The sequence below is a fragment of the Mauremys reevesii genome, linkage group 1, assembly GCF_016161935.1.
Source record: "Mauremys reevesii isolate NIE-2019 linkage group 1, ASM1616193v1, whole genome shotgun sequence".
Classification (NCBI taxonomy): Eukaryota; Metazoa; Chordata; order Testudines; family Geoemydidae; genus Mauremys; species Mauremys reevesii.
Genome location: NC_052623.1, coordinates 242,254,481 through 242,273,943, shown reverse-complemented (window position 1 = coordinate 242,273,943; position 19,463 = coordinate 242,254,481). Strand labels below are relative to the sequence as shown.

At 40.6% G+C, this 19,463-nt stretch overlaps 1 protein-coding gene and 1 non-coding gene across 50 annotated transcripts in view; both read left to right on the top strand.

Annotated features, from left to right (window-relative positions):
- Nucleotides 1–19,463, top strand: part of SOX5 (SRY-box transcription factor 5) — an 862,257-nt gene that overhangs the window by 624,382 nt on the left and 218,412 nt on the right. The window contains exon 2 of one of the 49 annotated variants that reach the window (XM_039544080.1): nt 3,239–3,618. The exons of the other annotated variants lie outside the window; for them this stretch is intronic. Coding sequence (XP_039400014.1) covers nt 3,375–3,618 — 244 coding nt within the window. The 5' untranslated portion in view covers nt 3,239–3,374. The remainder of the gene's footprint in view (nt 1–3,238; nt 3,619–19,463) is intronic. 49 annotated transcript variants of the gene reach the window in all.
- Nucleotides 10,298–10,418, top strand: LOC120396193. The gene has a single exon (XR_005593052.1). It is a non-coding gene; the product is annotated as a small nucleolar RNA SNORA5 (small nucleolar RNA).

The window sequence follows — 19,463 nt, the reverse complement described above, 5'->3', positions numbered from 1 at the left end:
CTTCTGTGTATGTGTGTTTTCCTTCCTTCCATGTTGTTTCATAGTTATCTGTTAGTAACAGCAGTATTATTACACACAGATTAGAAGACAGGCGGCTTTTAGGCTCCCTGACAGTTGGCCAGAGCAGAGATTAGAGATAAAACTTAATCCCGTGAGGTAATAGCAAAAAAAGAGTACAAAGACATGAGATGAGCCGATAATGGTTTGTTTAGGTAAGAAGGCTTCGCTTCGCATGGTGATTGGCTCTCTCTCTGTAGTGTACTGAATGATAGTTTCCCAAATCCTTTCTGAGGTTTCTAACGTTTAGCAATGGTCTGGAGAGAGGACTAGGGGGAAAAAATGGCAACCAGCAGTGGTAAAAATAATAAAATCTTTATAACCATAAATGGAAGTTGCTGGACCATGGGGGAGATGAGGGATGTTTTCTTCCATAACTGCAGGGCTGCTAGTCAGTTAGCATTTGAATTGAGGGAGATTAAAACAATTCCCAGTGAAGGCTGATAATATATGTGTGTGTGTGTGTCTGTCTGTCTGTGTGTGTGTACACATTTCTTGTAAAAGAACAATAGCTTAAAAAGTGAATCTAGAATGTACGATTAATGTGACAGAGCTGTCTGGTTAAATATGCAACATTAAAGAAAAATTAAAGGCAAGATAATCTAAAGGGTGAAGTTATATCTGTGTGAGTGTATGCATGTTTGTTCCATCACAGTTTTCTGAGTCTGAATTGATTTGCATTGAAAGGAAGAGTGGTTGCAAAAACTTCCTTGAAATGCCCATATTTAGGAATGCTCTTCAATCAGCAAAATGTGACAAATAAAATTCAGATAAACTATCTTTTTACAATCAAGTTATTGGGGAATATTCAACAGAAGGTTAGGAGCATGATTACTTCAATACAGCCCTCTCATTTTACAACTAACACAGATAAGTTTGTGTTTGAAACAGACGTTGTCTAACTGACCACTGACAATTCAGCACTTCTCTGCAGTGTCAGAATTGCAAAGAGATGGAAACTCACATCTTTCAGTCAGGCTTTTAAGCAATGACTAATGAAACCTTCAACACAGCCCCTGGCGTATAATAAGGATATAGTCTTGGAATGACTGATTAAAAGACTAACATTGTTGCACCTGCCTTAGAGTTGGCTGCCTGTAACTCCAGAATACAACAGAACTGTAATAGGAATGTAGACTGGGTGTATTAAAGCACATGTCCATCACAAATGGGAAGGAAACAGTTTTTACTCTCAGACTTTGTTTGTTTTTAAGCTCTTACCCTTTTTTGGAAAACTTTTGAAAACTGCAGGAATAGTTTGAGAGCCAAAATGTACAGATATAAATGGTACATCTCCAGAATGGCCAGAAAGATTTGTGCCATTCAGGCACGTCTTTCTTTAATCTCACAATCCTTTTAGTTACAGAGATATGGCAAGAATCCATTTCAGGTCGTCACAAAAATCCAACCCTGTTTTTGTCTGTCTGGACTGAATATCTAACAAGTAGCTACACATTCACTTGGAACATTCCTGAAATTAATTTGTTTGCTTACCTCAAATAGATTCTGGGTATAACACAGGAAGGAGATTAACTGGTTAAGAATATGAACCAACCCAAAATTTCACCCTAAACTTAGAGTACCTTTCAATTCAGTGCCAGTGTTGCTCTACAAATTGGTATCATGACTGCTCTGGTAGAGATGCACCTATGTTTTCAGGAAACATCATTTACCTCCAAATGTAGACGTATAGATGTGTTTTATGTACTAGATAGCAACATGCCATGATCTTCTGATATTGTCATGTCAAGCAATGCTGACTGAGAAACTCGAGGTGAAATCCTGACCCTGTTGAAGTCAATGGGAGGATTTTATCCATGGAAGTGTCACTTTAAGGGGCAGGACATTAGAGAGTGCCATATTGTAAGATGGATTCAGCTTCAGGCATTTCTGAGATCATTTCTAGTCTGGAAGGCTGATGACTAGAGCTGGTTGAAAATTTTGGAATTTAAAATTTTTCATACAGTTAAAAGATGGCTTTTTTGTTAAAACCTTTGCATAACATGTTCCCATTTTCCAATCAGCTCTGGTCTGCTGATGATGCCATTCCTAATCCTTCTTCATTTCCACTCCTGTAAGCCTGCCAAGATATCTGTGACTCAGGAACCTCTTGGTACCAACCAAGAGAGGACACAAGGAGTACATAGGATTGTACAGGGATCACAGGGGTGAGATACAGGTATAATAGTTCACCAGACGGTGGCATGTAAGGTCTCTACTGAGAGCCAGTAGCCCACTGGTCATCAAATGTATGTACAGATAATACTTAAGGAGCTGTGTCTCTATTGAAAATTAGGTTCTTAAGGTCTTGGAATTAAGGCAGGTCACAGATGGTGACATACCTCAGAAAGGTTCCTTTCAGGCAGGAGATTTCAGACACTTATCTCCCTGTCTGGCTATTTGTATTTTATGCCTCACACTGTATGCGTATTGGTATAGTTAGCCAGGGACTAAATAAGAGATTGCAAAATCTACAAGGTAAGAAATCTACAGGATGAAACAAACAGCAGGGTGTACCCTGTTTATGAATAAAGACAACTGTTTGTGCTGGTATATTTTGGGGTGCACAGTAACATGCGAAATTCTTCACCTTGGAGGCAACTGACAGCGTGCTTGTCTCATGAAAGGCGGGTCACAGCCAACCTGGCTGAAAAGCGCTGCAAGGCTTTTGGGTGAGCAGTACTCTGCAAGACATGAGAGTATCTTGATAATTAAGTCCAGGCTCTAGAATGTGTGTTATGATTTAATTGATGTGTAACCATTTGTTGCCAGTACTTCTATTTGTTAAATAAACTTAATTTCACTATAAACATACCTACATGTTGTGTGTGTGAAGCAGAGCGGTGAACTGAGGTGGAACTGGTAAGATGGGGTACGCTGTGTCTTTGGAAGCAGTGAATCTGTGAGCATCCAGTGAAGCTGGGGCTGCATATTCCAGGGAGTTACTCTTGGAGTTCAAGGATTGGAATGTGCCAGTAACTAAGCTGTAAAATAACAGCGAAGCCTGCAAGTCCTGGCAAGGAGTGCTTGTGTTGCCTGTGGAGTTGGGGAGCTGACCCACGGCAGACGTAGACAAGGCTTCCTCATACTAGGGGCCGATGGTAGCAAGGTGCCGCACAACCCTGGATATCCCCAGGGAGCATCACGATATCTTATTTTTGTTTTGTTGTTTACCCTATAGGTCCCATCCTATTCTCCTCCCTCTCTGAATGAGTGAGATGTAAAAGGCAATGTCCACTGAAGGCTGCTCTGCCAAGGAGGTCATTTGCATGAGCTCCTCAAGTCTCTCGTCTTGAATAACTCTGCAGCTCCTGAGTATGGAGCAGGACCCAGTCATCTTCAGATTCAGTCAGCCCAGTGTAAAGCCAGGTTATACAACAGTAAGGGCAGTTGATACACTTACAGCTTTATACCATAGGACCATGCTAAAAAAATTGGCCCAAAGTTTTTTGGAGATTTTTTTTTTTTGGTCATTAGAACATTTAGAAAAAAAGAAAGAAACTGAAGGAAAAATTCCAGCCCCTCCACATGCCAATGGAAATGTCATGCTCCTGTCCAGAGGTAATTCACATTTTGGGTAACAACTCACCATATAATTTGTTTCTAATGGAATTTCATGGTATACATAGCAGGCAGATAATTGGCTTAGAAGTAAATTGATGGGAGGGTTTCTCTCTGGTCTCTCTTTATCATTTGCTGCTGCTATATGTCATTCAGAGTCCAACTCAATCAAGAGTCTATTACTGATAGCAGAATAATGTGGCTGCTATAAAGATCTTTTATGATGCAAAAGTGGGTAGTTGAATTGTGCACATTCAAAAGGGAATCACATAAAAAAGAACAAAAGAAAGAAAGAACTTTCTCTAAATATGAGCTTTTGGATGGGAAAGTGCAGATAATTCCTGGAAAGACTCTTGCTGCAATAACTTTCTTCTTTAGAATCCTAAATTGAAATGGTGGAGTGTCTTGTACATTTTTATTTTTTCCTAGGAAAACATATTCAAAGAAAAGGCTGAGTGGGGCTGCCTTTCCAGTTAGTATGGTAGGGCTTCTTTTGGCATCTTGGAGTTAGAATCCCAGATATTTCTCATGTTCTCTACACCTTCTCCTCTCATTCTTCATCTGCCCTTCTCATTTAGTCTGTTTAAGGCATGACAGAAGGTAAATGTTATTACCCCGATGCCTAAATTGTGGTTGAAATTTTGACTTTTCCACATTTTCAATATACTTGTTTAATCACCACCTGTATTACAAGAAATAGCTGTGTGATTTATGCATATGGGGTTTGTTTGTATGGAAAGGAAGAGGGGAACTAAAATATCTAAGAAGGATCAGAAATAATACTGGAATGTGGGGTTTTATGTGTCTGTCACTGAAACACTCCATTGTTCATCTGGAAAAAATGGAAATATTGAACTCTTTAGATCAGGGGTAGGCAACTTATGGCACGTGTGCCAAAAGCGGCATGCAAGCTGATTTTCAGTGGCACTCACACTGCCCGGGTCCCGGACACCAGTCTGGGGAGATCTGCATTTTAATTTAATTTTAAATGAAGCTTCTTAAACATTTAAAAAACCTTATTTACTTTACATACAACAATAGTTTAGTTATATATTATAGACTTATAGAAAGAGACCTTCCAAAAACATTAAAATGTATTACTGATACGCGAAACCTTAAATTAGAGTGAATAAATGAAGACTTGGCACACCACTTCTGAAAGGTTGCCGACCCCTGCTTTAGACCAACATTTCAGTTAAATTCCTACACCAGTTGTTGAAGGATGATGTGGTGTTCCCATTTTAATGTGCCTTTGTCTGGATGCATGTCTGGATGCTCCCATGATTTCTCCTTCGCTTTTGTACCCTGTTTATTTAAACTCATCAGCCACCAATCATGCTCACCTTCAGATTCTGTGGTGAAAGCGACTCTCCTTTCTCCTGAACTAGAGATTTAGATCATGATAATGCTGTTCTAAGTGCTAGCAGGGAAGGCATGCATATACATACCTGGGCTGTGAATACTCCTAGCACCTACCAGTGTGGGTAATAAGAACCAAGACCAGAAAGTCAATTTAGATGTCTACGCTGTAGCACAATCTGGTGCCATGAGTCTGCCAGTTGAAACTGACTGATTGAGTTGTATTGCCACTGTTAAAGAAGAAATGTAGATAACTCAGAATGTTAGTATTTTTTTTTAAGCAAATGAAACACAATTGGGCAAATCCTTACTCGCTTAAATGGCCTGTTCTCATAGGAGGCATCCTACTGATTTAACCGGCCCTGTTCCTGTTAATATGGAGTGCACTACTCGCGTGAGTAGAGTTGGGTGAAATTTTATGAATGTTTGAAATTTTGACATATTTTTTCCCCCAACCATTCTTTTTCAAAGAATTTTTTTGCCAGCTGCTCTACATGTGAAGAAGGATCTACAAGCTGGGATCCAACCAGGAAAAATATGTTACCAGCCTTCACAAATGCCACCCATCAGATTTCACAGAACAATCGACCGAACTCAAAAAACCCCTGAGAGGTTGGATAAGCGTTCAAACATTTGGATGCTTTATCCTAATCATGTTGGTCTAGAAATGAGGTTAGAAATGCCACAAGAGCAGGCTTTCCTCTATGTAGATATCCTCCATGTCCTGTGTCTGGCATGATCAGAAGTGCCACAGGAACTGCCCTTTTTTAATATTTTCCAGTCCTGCCAAAAATTATGAAGTTCCAAGCCACTGGAAAATCAGTGACAATAAAAAGTTAACTGAGTGTTTTGTATTTAAAAAAAAAGGGTTTCTTTCTTATTTTACTTGAACTCCTTTTTCTATCTCTTAACTACAAAATATCCTGCATTAAATAAAAATAAAGCAGTGTTTGTGAGCAGGGAGCAGGGCTGGTGCAACCACTAGGCGAACTAGGCGGTCGCCTAGGGCGCCTAGTGATTGAGGGCGCCTAAAAGCCCGCTCAGGCGAGGAGGTGGAGTGGAGGTGAGCTGGGGCGGGGGGGCGCGGGGAGGGCCGCCTGCAGTAATGGGGGGGGGCGTACAGGGGAACCGCTCCCCGCCCCAGATCACCTCTACTCTGCCTCCTCCGCTGAGCACACAGCCCCCACTCTAAGTCTCCTCCAATCGTCACCACAAGCCTGGAAGGGGAGGAGAATTAGGGTGATGCCGGCTCAGCAGAGGAGAGCTGGGGAGGGCTCCCTGGGTGGTGTTAGCTGCCACGGAGGGGGCGGGGTCAGCTTCTGGGTGGGGGCTCCCTGGGCGGGGTTAGCTGCTGCAGAGTGTGTGTGTGGGGGGGCTCCCTGGGCAGGTTAGTTTCCGTGAAGGGGGGGTTACCTGGCCGGGGTTAGCTGCGGGGGCGGGGCTCCTCTGGTGGGAGGGGCGGGGTGGGCGTGGTTAGCTGCCGCGGGGGGGCCTCCTCTGGTGGTTAGCTGCCGCAGGGGGCAGTGGGTGGGGTTAGCTGGGGGGAGGGTGGCTCAAGGTGGAAGTTTCGCCTAGGGCGCAAAACTTCCTTGCACTGGCCCTGGCAGGGAGCAAATCTGTAGCCTGTATGCTTCATGAACTAGTGGTAGCTTCCTCATGTCAGTGTTACAGAGAACATTTCCATATTGTACATCTGTAAGAGTCAGACCATCGTTCTGATGGCAATGTTGTATAGGTAGCCAGCAGTGACTTCATTTTGAATCAACAATGCCCTTCACAGCACCATGCGTTTTGAGACACAGCCATCAGTGCTTCTCACACTGAAGCTACATAGCTTTTTCAGGCTGCGTAGCATTGAAATAAAAGAGAAAACGTTGACTAGGTTTCTGGAAGCAATTTTGCATTAATGGTTTGAAAAAGAGCATTACAGGAGATAAAATTTCAGGGGAACAGCTGAGTACTGGAGGATGGCTATCAAGTCCGTTTCTTATCTTATAATTGTACATATTTCTAAAAAATAACAGATAGGGATGCACAAAAGAAAATAATCCCCTGCAAAAAGCCTCAGTTTTAAAAGGGGTGGGTGTACTTTTTTCCCCAATATTTGTCATGCTAATTTGTCTATGGGTTACAACCAGGATCAGAAGTAAAAGTGCTAAAATAGCACAAGAATAGTTCTCCCTGTGTTAAAAGCTCATCCAGAAGCAAGAAGGATCCTTTGAATGTTTGTTCTAATGCACTTTCATGAACAGTTTGAGACCCAAGTGACTCAGTGAGTTGGAATAAGGATCCATAATTCTAGTTAATAATCTGAACCTTCAAAGTTTTAAAGGTTTCCCTTTTCTAACAATATAATGTGTTCACCATGGCCGTTAGCTTTAGGGAGCACACAATTTTGACACTGTTGACTCTTGGCTACCTTTTTTCATATATTCTTGACAGAAACTTGGTTTAGCTTGCAATGGGAAAAAAAAGGGAGAGAGAGAGAGACTGTGTGTGTGTGAGAGAGGTGCCTATATGAAATGCCCCAGAGAGAGAGAGAGAGGCAAGAATACTGAATGGCAACATTTAGGCATTGACTGTGACATTGTATTTACCTTTTTAATGGATGTATGTAATAAAGTGACATGTAAATGGAGCACAAGGGGAGATATGACACTATATCTGGAAAAGGATAAAACAGTCAGTTGAATACTGGGCTATTATAGCAGTTTGCAAACCTTGGATAAACTCAGTCAGCGGTTGTATAATTGGTTATTCAATCCCGACCCTTGTTCACAGCTCAAAGCCAGGAACACTGAGACCTGTTGCCAATTTGAGTGAATGCAGTGACTGTACTCGGCCGGGGCCTAACACTGGAGCCAGGCCTTTTCCTGTGGGCTGGTTTCCACCATGTCTGGGACTGGCGCAGTGACAGTAGCCCTTTTGTTGTGAAAGGCTGGCTGGTACTCCCCTCCTTTGCAAAATGTCTAACAGCTACACAAATATAAGAAAATAGGAAAAGGGACTTACTGTAGCTTTTCTCTTACTGAGTTAAAACGTGGAGGTTTTGAAAGGGAGGTGAGGTCCCGCTAATAAGGGAAGCTAAAGCATGATGTGAAAAGTTATGGCTAGATAAGGAAAGCGCCATGCTGTCCCAGTGCATGACACAAGCTGCATGGTGAGATCTAGACTGTCTTGGAGATATGAAACACAAATTGTATTTTCAGGACAAGACATTGCTTTAGTATGTCCTCCTTCCCATTTTGAAAATTCTCGTAACACTGTGTGAAAAGGAATCTAAATAAATGTTTAAAGAGCTCTAATGAGCGCTCTAGAAGTTGTCTCTCAGCCTAAGGAGATGGCATTTTATAAGCAAGCTGTGGACACATTTCATGTAACAGGTACCTCAGTTCTGCTCTCCTCCCTCCCCGTTATGGACATAGCTTCCCAATAGACACAGGGTGATATTTACTGAGTGTCCTAACTCAGAGACCAGCTGTTTTTCTTCTAGTAAAATGGTTGATAGAACTAAATGAGAAAGAGTTTTTAATTCTGGTTGATAATATGATGACTGTTCAGTGATATACAAAAGATCAGACTTGATGATCTAATGGTCCCTTCTGACCTTAAGCTGCATCAATGAATCTACAATGTGCTATTCTTTTCTTTTAAAAATAGCTCTTAGCATGTTTCTAGTGTTCAATAGTTAGATCTTGCTCTGTCATAGGATGATGGTTTCCAACTATAATTTAGTACACTTCCATTATTTTTGCCATTTCATCATACCTAGAGAACATCACTTCAGAGAAAAAAGCAGTTATTGTCACAGATTATGAACAATCTTTGTAAATTATCAAATAAGATAAAGGCAACAGTTGAAAAATCACAAAGGCAGGAGCTTTGGGGAGGGGGGTAATCTCTTTGCCATCCTGATTTACCCTAGTGCACAAAAAATAATACAGAGTGGCTTGATTTAATGAAAGGCTGCAATTCAATCAAGAGGTTCTGCTGAGGTCATATAATATAAATGGTTACAGCACCTCTTGACTGAGTTACAGCCTTGATAACTCAGTACTTTGTTGTTATTTATGAGGGTAACTTTTCAAAGCAATCTGCATATCTCCCACTAAAACCTACTTTGAAAATGTTATTCCATGATGTCATTGAAAAGGATTTTCCCCCCTTTGGTTGGGGGGGGGAACAGCTAAATGCAGGGTGTGGGGGGGAAGGAATGCATTGTTTTAGAATAGAAAATTAATCACTTGGAAATGGATTGCTTATTGTGAAGCAAATGCAGAGTATTGAACTTGTGATACATGAGAAGATCTACAGAAACTCCAGCAGAGGCCTTTAATGGAAAATCCACCCTGCCATCTCATTATAAGTAGAACCCTGAGAGCCAAGTATTCCAAGCAGTAGAGAGAAGGTAGCATTACGAGAAAAAAAAATTATAATAATCAGTGTTAATGTAGCTGAGCCTTAACAGAGTACTGATTTATATGACAAGTATCATGTTATCATAGAGACTCTTAAAATTTGGGTGTGGATTATAAACAGTGTGAATGTTTATCTGAGCAGGGCATGACATAACTTCCTCTTGGTGAAACTAGAAATGCTTAGTGGTCAGAACTGCTTGGAGTCCATGGAAGCCAGCTCTCGTTAATTTTAGAAATTACCACTCAACATATACCTCATAATTTTAATCCCCCAAATATTCTGGTTCGGATTACAATACAATATTGTATGCAGGATAATGCACTGATGACTCCCTTCGGTTAGTGTTTCCAGTTTAGTGAATTTTTGGGATCCACCTGGAGAGCCTACAGCAGGTGTAGAAGAATGAATGCTTGAGATGCCTTATTAATGTAATGTAGCTAAGAGGCTAGTGGTTTTAAAGTATTTTGTAGTAGCCTCATCGTGAACTACCCAAACGTAATTCCTATAGGATACAGGGCATTTTTTATTCCTCTTTTTTTCCCCTTTCTCCAAGCTATGAAAGCTTACTGAGTTCCCAGGTCATTGGTTGTAGGCGCTTTTCTGTGTCACAACGAACAAAAAATCTGAAATATTTGGCACTTTGGCACTGCATATAACTGGCACTCTTGTGGCTTCTCTCCCTTCCTCTAAGAGAAAGATGGATGGGAGAGGAGAATAAGGGGGGAAATGGTAACACACTTTATATCTGAGCATAAACCACAAATGACACATGATCTACAATCTCTCCAATCCCCAAAGTCTTGGTAAACCAAGTGCTCTACTTCTAGCTAATGCTTTAACACGAAATCTTTCGGAAGATGTTGTTTCCAATACTGACCCATGTGATTTTAGTGGTAGGAGAACTCATATTGCCAAATTTAGAACACACTCTAAGATAATGTGTTCTAGATTTAGCACAGAACTTGAAACTGTTGGGGCTCAGTTTCAGTTAAGATCTGGGAAAACTGGAGTTCTGGACTGCTGCATCATCTTTCTTTATTTTCATTTCCTTGGCTGACCTAGAAGCATGCCAAGAATTTCTTTCAGATAAGAAACTTTATTATTTGCCCAGTACAAGTTTCCAGGTGTTGAAAACACACATTTGTTACTTTTTCTCTGAGAAACAATAGTTTAAGTGAAGAAGATTCCCCAATGAAAAAAATAAAATTCTAGCAGTTTGGTGAAACACAAGGTGGTTCTTCCATTTTCCATTTGCTCTCTAGCCATCCTCTGATCATAGTAGGGGTAGTCATCTTGGGGAAATGTTTTTCCCCCTACCTCATCTCCTGATTTTTGGTCTGATTTTTACTTATCTTTTTGAATTGGGTAGTGGCTTTTGAAAAGTGTACAGACTTTTAGTATCTCACAAATGCTTAATTCCACTGGGACTTAGCAGATCCAGGTTCAGTTTGCAGCTCTACCACAGCCTTCTTGTCTGACCTGATGTCATGCAGTCCCTCTGTGCCTCAGTTTCCCCATGTGTAAAGAGGGAAAACTAATACTTCCCCACTTCACAGGGGTATTGTGAGGACAAATACATTCATGTTTGTGAGGCACTCATGTACAGTGATGAGTGCCATAGAAAAGTCAATACACAGAAAAGTCAATACAATAAATAATAAATGAAAGATGCTTCACTGTGGCAGGGAGTAAAGGGTGAACTCTAAGGGGCCCATGTGTTTGTGGCAGAAAGGAGGATACCTTGTTATTCTCCCTGTGCCTATGAGGGAAGAATAGATTAAGTTTGAAGTTTACAAAGACATTGCTAATGTCCTGCAATTCCCCTGAAGCTGAAGGAGGGAATACAGTCAGTGACACCATTGTTGTATTTTAGACTGTTGGCTGTGGGGTATAAACTGGAACCTGCCAGTGATCCCAGAAAACCGTAAGTGATGGAAAGACATGGTTTTTGTTAGCAGGGTTCAGCTTCCAGTGTTGATGAAGTCTTATTCTATCTTAATCACCCATTCCATGACTTCTACTTTTTTCAATGATCTGGGCCTTACTCTGATCCAAGTCACATGGAAATGTTCCGCCTGACTTTAATGGGAATTAGATGAGACCCTCTGATTCCAAGATCCTACTCTGTAAACATTTTGGACTCAAGAGACAATAAGAAAGGGAAGCTGGATGAAAGTTTCCCGAAGACATGCAGTGCTCGGTGAAAGCTGGGAAGGAAATCCTCCACTTTTCACCAGGCTTATTTTAAAGCACTCACGAGTCTAGCAGGGGAGAAGGAGGGAGTGTCTTTTGGTATTGTATTATTTAATACCTCTGTGCATACAACCAAGAGGCTCTAGGTTTAGATACCTCAAAAAAAAAGAGCTAGCAACTTACAGATGATTTTGCCTTTACTAACTACAACCCATAACAGATGTCAGTGCATCACAGAACATAGGAGAAAAAAGAAACCAACATACAATAATTTTTTCTTTCTCTTCTCTTCATCTCTGTAATCATTACATTTGATGTGGTATTTAACCATCTCTTTTTCTCATTTATGTGGCTTGTTTTCCTCCTGAGTACATTGGAAAATGGGGGGGAGACGGGGGAAACAGGTCAGGCAGGGCATGCTTGTGTGGTTTTTCCAGTTGCAACCCTTAAGACTTTGCTGAGAGCTGTGGTAATTAAAGTGGTTATATGATATAAAAATTTGCGCCATTGGCTTTCAAGGTATAGATTGTTTTCATTTATGCCATAGCATCCCTCCCAGGATTAAGTCATTTGTTGTCTTGGCATTCCCTTAACGCTTGTTCACAAAGGAGAACTTTCTGAATAATGGGCCTGTTATCCCATTCAGCCTTTCTGATCTATTAAATTCCTCGTAACACCATTCCACAATTACTCCATACCTCTGCCACCTCCCCCGGACCTCCTGTTCTCAGGCAATCTGGGAATTTGTCCTTGTCATTTGCCAAACTTCTCAGGCGTCTTGAATCCTTTCCCCCTGCCCCCATTTGATATTGACTCTGCCCCTTTCTGTGCCTGGTGTTTGTATATACAGTACATCTCTCTCTTTCACACATGCATACTGTACAAACATTTAATATGTGTGTGTATACACAGCTCTCCATCTATTTTCTCTTTATATAGAGAGACTGGTTAAAAAGTTCTGCCTATAGAACTTGAACACCAGTTTCCTCATAAAATTCACAAATACATGGGAATCTTTGGATGATCTTCTTTCAAAAGTAGATATATAGAGACAGAAATCTGTGTATAAATACCCAAATTGTCTTCACAGTATGCATGTGAAAGAGAGGTACTGTATAAGAAGGGGGGAAAGTAAGTAACAAAAAGTTATGAGGTGTGACTTCAACATTAGAGCATCCATTGGCTGAGAGATTCCCTGTTCTGGGAGGTTTCAGTGTTAAAACAGATGAAATATGCTGGCATTGGTCAAGTTTCACTTAGAAATTTGGAGTTATATTTGAACCGAAAAGTCAGGAAGCAAATCCCACCGAGATAGAGACGGAAGAAAATGTTCACAGGATAATAAAATTGCAGAGTTTTGCACTCACCTACTGTTTGGTCCAACATTTTCTTCATCAGCATAGTTGGCCATTACTGGAAGTAGTTGCCCCACTGAACAAGAGCTGCTGCTGAAACAGATTTCTCATTATTGACTTATATCTTACAGAATCAGTTTCCTCAATGTAGATCCAGTTCCTATGAAGGTTCTGTCTCCTGCATTCACTGGCCTCCCACTATTGGCCACTAACTTTGTTGTTCCAGTGGAATCTAGCTGATGTGAGAGGTTATAGCCACAGAGGGAAGGGTGCTCTTTTAGGCAGATAGATCCAATCCTATCAAAGGCTTTGAGTATGAGGGCAGAGACCTTGAACTGGATACTGTTCTCAGTGGGGAGACAGTGCAGAGACCGGAGACCAGTGCAGGCGACCTTGTTCTCTCACCTGCCCTCCCAAACACTTCACAGAGATGTTGAACAACACAGAATGAAGGGGAGAGGTGATAAATCCTGTGGGACTCTACAGGGGAAGGCTATGGAAGTGGAGGATCAGTTGGTTTCATCTTTGAGGAAGGACCTGAGCCATTTCAGGGTGTTTCCATTCAGCCGGGAGCTTCTTGTAGTCAGGTCAGGGGTATTTAATGATAAATGACGTCAAATGCCCCAGTAGATCCCTCAGGATGAGTATACTGCACCTTCCTTGCCTATGGACAGGAGCTGATAAGCCACCAGCATAGGTGCTGGAAATAGGGGTGCTGCTGCATCCTCCGGCTTGAAGTGGTTTCCGTCATATAGAGGGTTTACAGTTTGGTTCAATGGCTTTCAGCATTCCCCCACTATGCAAATTGTTCCAGCACCTCTGGCCACCAGAGCAGTGTCCAAGATACTGGCAGCTGACAGAGTTGTCATTTGAGGGTTTTGGCTTTTTTTGTGTGTGTGTGCTAGTTTCTTAATTAGCTTACCTAAATACTGGGTGCTATTGACAAAATCGGTAATATTGAGTGGCGGTGGTTTCTTCTTTTAAAGTGGGTGGTAGCTTCACTTCATCAGAGGAGGTGTTGACAGTCTCGGTATCCCAGATATTCTCTGTTCTCTTTTACCATCTGGGCAGGGCTGGGAGAGAGCCACAGGGCATAACCCGTCATTGCCATCAGTGCTCCCATACCTGCTTTTTAAGTGAATGGCCCTTATTTTTGGAAGAATGGTGTTCTGTTCCTGTCCTGTGCTTGGTTTATTCTTTTTGGTAGCCCACAAGGCCATCCCAGATGCAGGTAAATTAATTCTCTGTAGAATTAGGTAATTCCTTGCAGTGGAAGGTGTCATGTTCTGGGGTTGAATGGAGGTAGTCTGAGTTCACAAAACCATTAATGCTCAAGAAAAAAAATTAAGGGCATGATTATACTGCCTCTTTGGCAGAGGAGAAATAAGACTTCTGCCTCCTTCATAGCAGGGACACTGCTTTGTAGAAATCTCTGGTGCCTGCGTTTGTATCATTTTGTATTTTCCACCAATACAACTTGAGTGTTGCTCCTTGCTTTTTCTCTTGCATGTTTACCTAGACTGGTTGGGTGATCTGTATGTGCAGTGATGTGGGAGGGGGTAATTCAGTGGTAATGTCTATAATAGTAGTCAGGGAGTAGCTGTAGTGTGTTGCAGACTTCTACTCCTTGGCCTCTTTATTAGGTAGTGTTTGCATCCCTCTTTTTCTGTTTTTTCCATCTTCCCTCTTTCTCTTGATCTCCCTTTTCTTTAGCTCTGTCTTTCCTCTTCCCCCTCTCTTTCTCTCTTCGTCTCTCCTTTTTCCTTGTGCAGACCTGTTACATTAAAGAACCACTTATAATAGACTTCTGTTGGTTTCTCTTCACTTGTTTGGGGATGACTTGTCATAACTGCTATGTGGCTGCACCACTCGTGCATCCTGATGTCATTACCAAACTCACGAAGATAAATGTTATATCAAAAGGAAACCCAGTGTATTTCCTCTCCCTATTTAAACCGAAAATAACACAGTCCAAAAAAATCTATGAATGGTGACAAGTGAGAACAAACAGAACAAGGCAGATGGAATGCTGTACTTTGGTGGAGAAGCCTGTGTGAAAATCTTGGAAGATTATTCCAAGCAAATCCAAAGACGACATTTGCTTTAATAATTTTCTATTTAATTTGACATAATGATTTCATGCAAATATCATTTACATTACAACTACCATCCTGATTTATTGTGAAACTACCTGCACTTGAGAAGCTCTGATTTATAGTATAAATGTTGTCTTTTTTTTATTGTTCATATCTTTTCTGGCATCTGGCAAACAGATATTGAGATTTTCTTTTCACATATGTTGCACAAGAGGAGTTCAGGATGTGTAGTTGTTTAGCATCAGGCATATGTGCTTTAATTCTCACTTCCAGTGGTAAAACAGTCTGTCATATTTTTAAAGAGACCAGAAATCTTAGTCTAGTATGTATTTTCTTGATTTTTTTTTGGTTTTCTGTTCTTTATTTTTTTTCATCCTTCTTATTGTTTGTATAATTTTGTTAACATCTCCAAAAGTATATTTTTTGAGTATTTCAGTAATATCAGTAGGCTCTGCTTCCAGTACAGTGGGTATATAATCCACTCTTCTTTTCACCATACAGCCCCTTTCACAACATTATTATGACAATTAAAAATTTAAATGTATAGGGCCATATCCTCAGTTGGTATAAATTGGCATAGCTCAGTTTGGCCATAATATTCTATATCAGTCATTGCTAGAATATTAAGTTAAATTTTTGATACCATATGTTTTGAGGGAGCTCTACAAAGACCATATTTGCATGTGCAGGTGACTTGCTCTATTTGTACATGGAATTACCTGTTTTGCTCATGCAAATATATGGTTTTGCCCCCGCAATGAATGGGTTTTCATTTGATGGAGCTTACTGTCTGTGCAGAGTTTTGACATTTAGGCCCCTTAATTAGCAAATATATATGTTTGGCATAAGAGGATCCCAAAGCATTTGTCCCCTGGCGGATAACATGTTTTGATTCATTATTTAAAGATCTTGTTTGCCATAAACAATACAGTTTTTAAATGTGTTCATTTCATGTTCACTTTAGGGAACTATAGTTTGTACTTCCGGTTTTATATCTGCCATTGTTTTCTGAAGAGGCACACATGGGTGAAATGTTAAGATTAGTAAAGAAAAATAGTGTTAACCTTAACAGAGAGTCTGTCTTATTTATTGTCTAACCTTGCAACTATCTTTCAAAAACAAATACTCTTAAAAATCTCTTTCTCTCTCCCCCGCTTCCGCATACTCTCTCTTTCACTCCTCACAATGCAACTAATGGCTAGATCTTGATTCAGCCCTCCCCACCCACACTTGCTGACATCATAAATTATCCAGATCTAAATGGACAACCTTCATTAACTGTGCACTTTACAGAAAGCGCTAGCTCAGGAGCTATGTGTTCTCCCACTTTTATTAAAAGTTAAAATGCTCCTGGCTGCCATGGAAAGGGGAGGATGGAGGAGGCACAATGGAAGACAGTGCAGCAGAGCTAATAAATAAAAATAATAACCATTACCTTTGGCTGAGTGACCCAGGGAGAAGAGCACTGCCGAGCCATTTGTTGTTCCCTTTCACTTGTCAACAGCACTGGCTTAAAAGCCTTAGCCATTGTTCAGGGCCTAATAGCACCTGTTGGGATGATAGGAAGACAGCTGTCCAAAAAAAAAAAAAAAAAAAAAAGTGTGGGGCGGGGGTGGAGGGGGAAGGAACCAGTGATTAGTCAAGTAACATGTACTTTGGTGCAGCTGCAGTGGGACATTTCGTGTCTTAAAGTAGGTGAAGCCTCCTTATCCCCCACCCGCTTTTTCCCAGTGCAATAGACTCCTCTTCCCTGAGCTTGTTGACAAGAGTGCATTGTGAACCAGAGCCAAAAACCTACAGGAATGTCAGATGAGGAACTGATCTTTGTGTGTCGTTCTCTGAGAACAGAGCTAGTTAAAACAAAACAAAACAACCCTCAACAAGCGGAAGTTGTGCCTTTTTGACAAGAGCAGAGATTTATTGTTTTACTTTTTTTTTTAATTGCGCTCTTTCTTTGACAGCTAAGACTTTTCTCTTCTCTTGTTCCCTGGTTTAGCATTCATGTTAGAAAGATGTAGGAATTCTGGACACTAATAATCACTTGTCTCTTTTCTAGCCCTGAAATTTGTGTGCTAATATTGTAACAGTCTTCTGGGCAATGTGGTTTAATGGCTAGAGCAGGGACTGGAAGTTAGGATATCTAGATTCTTGTCTGTAATCTACATGGATGCTTCTAGCTATGTGCCTCCGGGCAAGTCTGCCTCTGTGCCTCATTTTTTCCTATCTTTAAAAAAGGAAATTACAGTGCATATCTTTTTTAAGTGCTTTGAGATCTTCAGGGGACTGGTACTATAGCGCATATGTGCCAAGTGTTATGATGCCATTGATTATTATTTTAGTGGAATGGCTTCTGTTTGCAAACATAGTGGAAATTAAATGTTGAATATGGACTTTTTTTTTAAATTCTAGCAATAGTGCTAGATACATGCTTTGTTGTTATTTACAATATGTTCTCATTTTTTAAAAGATTGTTGAGATTTTAACTTACTAATACCCAGCAAGCGAATAAACAGCAGCAATAGAACCCTCAATAATTTTTTTTAAATATTCAATGTTAATATGCACACATATGTCCTAATGTATATTTTCTGTTCCGTACCAATCAGTTTCTAAAGGTGTCAAAAATTAGCAGAGCAAAAGCATAACTGTTTGTTAGTATTAACTAGCTATTATGAACCCTTAATTAGAAAATTAGTATATTGGTGGTACTAATATGAAAATATTTCAGGGGAATTTATTTGCTTTGATCTAACTGAGATAGAAAATTAAAGCTGATATGAGATTTAATGGTTTAAATTCCAGATGTTTCTGTTTTTATGTTACTCTTGAAATAGTTTCTAGAAATATTAAAAATATCTCAGTGGCTGCTGAGTTATGATCCTGCTCAGTGGCTGCTGCTGACTTTGGTATACAGGCTTATTCTATCAGCTGTGGTTTGGGTAGATCACGCTTGAGAAATAAATTCCTTCTTTCACTTATAGCTGACTAGAATTAGAAAGGTATTAGAATGTTGCATGGCGCAGAAATTTTTCTTCTTCAGTCCATAGGGAAGACATTTTCCCCATATTCCACTCTTTTTCTCTCACATGCTCCCATTTGTATAATTGTAGTATTGATCAGAAAGGAAAATGCTGGTCTTAAACTTTATATAGATGTATAATACTGAAAATTCGTTGTTTTGTGTTATTTATTTATATCGTTTTGTAGACCGAAATGGAGATTCATTTTATTAATTTAATTTTTTAAAATAAATATCTCTGAAGAATTAGACACCTTGTTGGGTTAATAGGCAGGTAACATGCTTCCTCTTTATCTTTTAATGCCATTTATATATTTTTGGGGGCACTTTAGTCTTTGTCTACAGTAGAGAGGTGTACCAGTAGAAGTTCTGTTGGCATAGAGCCAACCACAAAACGATATCAGTGGAGTACGTTCATACTCAGATGCTTATGTTGGTACATTCTGCCCACACGGCATGAAGCTGTATTGGCAAAAATCGTGTTGCACTGTAGGTAGGCATCCTAGTGTCTTTCATGCTGTCTTCAGGCATGCTGTCTTGTGGAAAATTATTCCATTTGAGAACTTGCTGCTACTAACATGGATGTAGCAGCGAGAAACACAGCTCCTTTCTACATTGTAAGGACATCTTGCTGTGTGTGCAAGGACACGGCACTCAAAGAGATTCAACTGAGGATGACTGAACAGTGAAGGCAGAGGCTACACTGTTACAGCTGTGCTACACAGAATAACTGCACTCAGTAAGAGTGGTGGCTTGGGGGGCATCCACTGAGCAACGGGACCTGATCGTTCTGCAAACATCGAATAGCCAATAGTGACTCCAGAATTTTCGCTTGCAGAAGGCTACACTCCTAAGAGCAGTGTATCGAATGCACTACTGTCCTGCAGCACAGGAACGTCAAGATGGAACCTGCCCTTGCAGTGGTGAAAGGAGTGGCAGTGGTCATATGGAAGGTTGTCAGGGAGTAGTCAATTTGGTGTTGGAAAACTTGGTGGGGGTCTGCAAGGAGATAAAATGAGTTCTGTCAGGATAAGGTCAAGTGCAGGAAATAATAGATGGATTCAAGGAGCAGGGCTTCCCTAACTCTGCTGGAGTGATAATTAGGACCCTTGTCCCCTAGCCTGTGATTATATAAACCAAAAGGGAGGGGTGGTCTTAGTGGCTAGGCAGGCCTTGGTGGATCATTGTGGGTGTTTTACTAACAAATATATTGTCTGGTCCAGAAAAGTCCATGACACCCAGATTTCTAGAAACGCTCAACTTATTGACAGTCTGAAAGCAGGGCCTTTTGTGAAGCCAGATACTAGGAAACTGCACAGATGCAAGGAAAGGTTTAATTGTTGCCTGAGTACCTGCAGAATGAATGTGAAGTATGCCTATGGAAAACTGAAGGGCAAGTGGAGA